The 6,000-nt window shown below is 43.3% G+C and overlaps 1 protein-coding gene across 1 annotated transcript in view; it reads right to left on the bottom strand.

Annotated features, from left to right (window-relative positions):
• Nucleotides 1-1,183: 1,183 nt before the first annotated feature.
• COX10 (cytochrome c oxidase assembly factor heme A:farnesyltransferase COX10) overlaps nt 1,184-6,000 on the bottom strand; it is a 109,322-nt gene continuing 104,505 nt past the window's right edge. Inside the window, exon 7 of the mRNA XM_069750614.1 lies at nt 1,184-3,016. Within this exon, the coding sequence (XP_069606715.1) occupies nt 2,601-3,016 (416 nt within the window). The 3' untranslated portion in view covers nt 1,184-2,600. The remainder of the gene's footprint in view (nt 3,017-6,000) is intronic.

Genomic DNA, 6,000 nt, shown 5'->3' with positions numbered 1-6,000 from the left:
TGGGAACTGAACATACATTTATAGATTACCAAATCCTGACAGTGGGCAATGTACACGAGGTCAAGATTACCCTCTATTTCCAGCTTAGCGGTTGTCACTAGTGATGAGCGACCGTGCTCGGATAAGGTGTTATTACGCATGCTCAGGTGCTGACCGAGTGTCTTCGGTGTGCTCGAATAAGATGTTCGACTCCCCGCAGCTGCATGTCTCGTGGCTGTTCGACAGCAGCAACACATGGAGGGATTATCTAACAAACAGGTAATCCCCGCATGTGTTGCAGCTGTCGAAGACACGTGGACTCAAACATATTATTCGAGCACGCTGAAGACATTCGGTCAGCACCCGAGCATGTGGGATAACACCTTATCCCAGCACGTCCGCTCATCACTAGTTGTCACAACGGCTTATATACGATTTGGGGTCACAGGCCGACAAGCAACGTTTCCTGCTCATCTCAATCTTTTATTAAGATAAGCGATTGAGAAGCTCATGGACACCGGGACCGCCAGGGAGCAAATCGCATATTTCGATGACCAATCTATATGGCAATATAGGAAAATTCCTGTTCAGCTTGGAAAATCCCTTTTAAGCTTTATTTCTAGAAATCTAGATGAGCTCTTGATTAGTCTTCTAGGTGCCCCTGTATGACTACAGCACTACCAGGTACCACTGGGACCAACTGAGGTAGCAGCACAGGTAGAAGTTGGGAGCGACATGGGCTTTGGCCTATCCCAAACCATTGCTGTGGCCTTCCGGTCCTGTGGGATAGGAAAATAATCAGGTGCTGTCTCACAAGCGCCACCAACGAGGCAGTGTTATTAAGAGCTGTGGGTGAAGTAACTGCCATCCCTGCCCTCCATTAGCACAGCTCCAGCTGACTTTCCCTGGCACCACACCCTTGGCAGCTGGCGGTCATGTTGGCTTTGTCTGGCACAAGCGCAGACCGGCATGACTACCCCATGTACGCACGCGGCTATTAATTTCATGACTTGAGGGGACTTTGCTCACTGGTAAATTACAGGTATTGTGTTGCGAGCCAATACCTCACATCCCATATATGGGGCGTAAATAGATGTGTCCTGTGATCGCTGCAGGAGGAAATGATCCCATATCCCATAGTAATTGTATCTTCCGGACAGTTGGACTCAAGTACAATTCACAAAAAAAAAAATCAGCGAAAGGATTAGGAGTTTTCCATTTTTTTAATGAAATATGCCAAAAAACATCATAAACAGAGCGATATCTTACATTACAGTATCAGAGATTGTGTCTTCAAGTACGGAGCCCCACAGGCTGAAGCAGGAAACGTAAGGCAAATTCAGATTAGAGAATAATGGTGGTTGCTGTGAGGGTAGGGAAGTGAAACCAAAAATCTAAGACTGGAAGTGATGCCTAATCATTAACATGACCATTCTTGTGTGATTTCATTTCCCTTATTATATCTGGGTGACGATGCCATCTATCATTTCAAGGGAGGTGATAGACAAGTTGAAGGCTTTATACACTGATCGTTTCAGCTTTTTCCCAGAGGTGGACTTGGGGTCCAGTGATGGATAGGACACTGCCACATTGACGTTCACACTTATGAGGCCATGTGTCGGCAGTACATAGCCATTTCTACCACTTGGTACTCACCTTGACATTTCCACCCCCAGCACCTATTCCAGAGCTTAATCCATTAGTCTCATCTCTACACACCAGAAATTGCTGCTCAGCCAACCACTGGCCGCAGCGGTGACCCAACTCAGTTTTAAATGGGCTTTTTCTGCTTTGTCAAAATGAAATTGGGAAGTAGAGAGTAGAGGAGACAGGATCAACCTTAGATCAGGAGCTTTGGGAAATGGTGGAGGTTCTCTATCCAATCTGAACCCTTTAAAAATTATTTTATTACCCACTGGACAGCCCCTTTAAAGCTGCTCCAAGTCACTGGCATATTCCTGATGGATCCCGTTGAGGGTAACCTTTGTTTTCTCCATGATAAGCTGTGGCAGAAGTATCTGGCAGTATCTTTGGCCTCACCCAATATTTATGTTGAGAGCCTGGACATAGGCAACTAGACTAGAAGTGAAACCATGCATGATCTTCTGAACAGTCTCCCGTAGTATAGTAACTCTTGTATACCATCTCCTGACCTCAGAAAATAAATATTAGCTCTTCCATCTGGAGATTGTCTTGTTCCCTTGACCTGAACTGTACCGAACATTGGATACAGGCTAATAGTGGCACCATCCGGTAGCAATGAGAATACCAGTCCATGCGGGAGTCATGTGGATGCCACCTTTTTGTATTATGAACAGATTTCTCGTACATTGACGAGCCAACAATATTGCTTGCTGAATTCTCACAGATCACATAAGGTGGAAGAAGTTCCCAAATTTAAATAGCTAGCTAAAGGATTTTGCATGGTGTGATGGGGTCACGAACTTATAAAGAGCACTTTAAAATGCACGTCCCTTCCCGATCCTATTATATGAGGTAAGACTGGTGTCCTCGAAGTAAATCTGTCATGGACACCAGAGAAAATTCATTATTTGCAAATGAGTTTACAGTAAAGTCTGGTCATTGTGTGATCCTTCTAGAAAATTCTTCATTCTCCATTTTCAGCTTGGATCTTGGACGACCTCCGATTTCTCTTTTTTCCCAACGACAGACTTTTTGCAGGTCAACATAAGGAGCAGAAGTGTGGGGAGATGCCAGAGACTGCAGAAAAAAAGCTTTCTGGCACTGTTGCGATCGGCGTCCCGGTAAAACTTGTAGCCCAAGTAAGAGATATACAGGTTAATGGGGAGGGAGATGATGGGGAAGTTCCATGTAGTGACATCCAGGACAGGTGCTGCAGTGGACAGTCCTATGAGCCCAAGGCAGTGGCGAAGGGCCACGCGGCGGCACATGTCTGGATGCGTGACGGACATCATTCGATAGCCTCCTCTGGAGTAGTCTTCACGGAGGTTCCAGCTCAAGGCATTGAAGTGAGGGAACTGCCAGGAGTAGAGGATGGCACCCATCAGCAAGGCCCCTAGAACATAAAGGAGATCATCAATAAACTGGAAACAGCAGGTAATCTCCATGTGTCTATGTCTGTGGTCCTTGTACCGCAGTACCTGTAATCTGCTCTACAACCTAAACTCACCGCAATGAAATAATGAATGCTCTCACTGAACCTCAGATTATAAATGATATCACCCAGATCGTGTTCTTGGGACTCAGACAAACTACAATTTCCATATACACACGTGATAACGTGTGACCTTCAAGTCTATATAGATAGATATAGACCTTCAAGTCTATAGAAACTCACTACAATAAACTGTATAATATTCCCTGCTCCCTCAGGTTATAAAAGCTCCTCTTATCCTAATCTGATCGCTATATTGGGTCCTATATAAACTGGAAACAGCGGTCAGTAGATATGTGTGTGTGATCACGGTTTTATGCCTGTGGTCATAGTCCTGGTCAATGTTAATTGTCATGCATCCAAAGTAGCCACAACTACCATGGGGCCCACATATTGAGGGACCACTCATAGTGCAAGAACAATGTGGCCAGTGGCCCAGTTTTATCAATTGTGCTTCATTGAAGTCATTTTTGCTCTTTGTTTTCGTCTTTAACTAGTTTTTGCAACTTTTTAGCAAGAAAAGACGCACATTTTTTATAACCAAAGTGAAAACTCCAACACAAACCTTACCCCAGGCAGGGACTGGAGCGGCATGCGACATTCATGAATCTGACCTGTCACAACTGGTAAGCCAAGGTGTCGAGGAAAAATAAAACAAAAAAGACTCAAGACAGATAGCTTAAAAATAGAGAAAAAGGCACAAACACTAAAAAGTCACTAAAAAATGGAAGAATTTACTCCTAAAAAGTGGAGAAACAGCAATGATGAATCAGGGCCTGTATCTTTTTGTAGATTTCTGCTATCTGGTACTATTATGCGGGCTCTTTCACATATGGCGGTATTATCCATGTTTTTATTGCTCCCTATGCTGCTGTTGCAGATCCTGTCATTAGGTGGTGGGTCCCATCTCATTTTGCTATGGGGGCCCTATGTGTTTGAGTAACGATCTCCAGAGATGGACTTGAGACTGTTGATATTGGTTCAACAATTTAGGTTCTTAAGTCCTCAGTCAGTTCTCTTCTCCATGCTTAGCGTGTCACACACAGACACAGAATGCAAAGATTGAGCTCACTTCTCCCCTTTTTATCTGGTTTCAGGTGTGATTTTCATTTTGCCCATACTTGTCACTTGCCAGAGGTGCGTTTAAACGAACATCACATGCTTGAAACAAAGTTGTTTACCCACAATTTTGCAAAGTGCCAACAATTTTGTCCGACCCATTTTTGGGGTTGTGTGTGAAGTTAAGTCCAATTTGCTATTTTTTCTCAGTATTTTTTTGTGTTGCTCCAATACACAGAGGAAATAAACATGTGTATAACAAACTAGTGTAATTGCAATAGTTCTCTGGGAGAAATAGTTCATTTTCTGGAACACTTTAGGCCATGACTGTATATGACATTTTTATGTCTGTGGTCCTGGTCCCGCAGTATCCGAGATAAACAATAAACGCCTGATACGCCTGTTAATGGTGGTAGTTATGGGTACTTACTCCTCATCGCTGCTTTTTAACGCCGCCGATAAATAAAATATAGAGCCCCCCAGCATAGCTGAGACCCCGGAGAACATGATGTTGCGATGGCCGTTATTCACGGAATAACGGCGACTGCAAAAAAAAGTCAGATTTCCCATTTAATTTCTCAATCCTCTGATGTAATCTAGCACATCAGAGCAGAGACAAATGGGGTCCCCTCCCCCCCCTCCCCCTGGTACCCCCAGTCTCCCTGTACCCTCCTGCATCCCCCGGCAGCAGGCGTCTTCTTCCGGGAAGAAAATGGCGGGCTATGCGCAGTGCGCCCGCCGAGATCTGTCGGCCAGCACCTGGCCACAACAGGAAATTTTTCCTATTGGTTCATTTTGATCACTGTGATAGACCCTATCACAGTGATCAAAATAAAAAAAATAGTAAATCACACCTCCATTTATCACCCCCTTAGTTAGGTAAAAATAATGATTTATTTTTATTTATTTCCATTTTTCCATTAGGGCTAGAGTTAGGGTTTGGGTTGGGGCTAGGGTTATGATTAGGTTTGGGATTAGGGTTAGGGGTGTGTTGGGGTTAGGATTGTGGTTAGGGTTATGTTTAGGGTTGGGATTAGGGATAGGGATGTTTTGGGGTTAGGGTTGGAGTTATAATTTGGGGGTTTCCACTGTTTAGGTTACTCAGGGGGTCTCTAAACTCGACATGGCGCCCGCCATTGATTCCAGCCAATTTTGCGTTCAAAAAGTCAAACACTGATCCCCCCCTTCTGAGCCCTGCCATGCGCCCAAACAGTGGCATTCCCCCACATATGGGGTATCGGCGTACTCAGGAGAAATTGCACAACATATTTTGTGGTCCATTTTCTCCTGATACCCTTGTGAAAATAAAAACATTTGGTTCCAAAGTAATTTTTTTGTGAAAAAAGTAAAATGTTCATTTTTTCCTTCCACATTGCTTTAGCTCTTGTGAAGCACCTGAAAGGTTAATATACTTCTTAAATGTGGTTTTGTGCACCTTGAGGGGTGCAGTTTTTAGAATGGTGTCACTTTTGGGTGTTTTCTGTTATATGGACCCCCAAACTCACTGCAAATGTGAGGTGCTCCCTAAAAAAATGTTTTTGTAAATTTTGGAGGAGAAATGAGAAATCGCTGGTCAACTTTTAACCCCTATAACGTCCTACCAAAAAAAAAATGTTTCCAAAATTGTGCTGATGTAAAGTAGACATGTGAGAAATATTATTAACTAATTTTGTGCAATAGGACTCTCTGATTTAAGGGCACAAAAATTAAAAGTTTGAAAATTGCAAAACTTTCTACATTTTTGCCAAATTTAAATTTTTTTTTTACAAATAAACGCAAGTTATATTGAAGAAATTTTACCACTAACATGAAGTACGATATGTCAT

Source organism: Ranitomeya imitator, chromosome 2, assembly GCF_032444005.1.
Source record: "Ranitomeya imitator isolate aRanImi1 chromosome 2, aRanImi1.pri, whole genome shotgun sequence".
In the NCBI taxonomy this organism is placed as follows: Eukaryota; Metazoa; Chordata; class Amphibia; order Anura; family Dendrobatidae; genus Ranitomeya; species Ranitomeya imitator.
The sequence above is the reverse complement of the archived record's forward strand: the minus strand, read 5'-3'. Positions and strand labels throughout refer to the sequence as shown.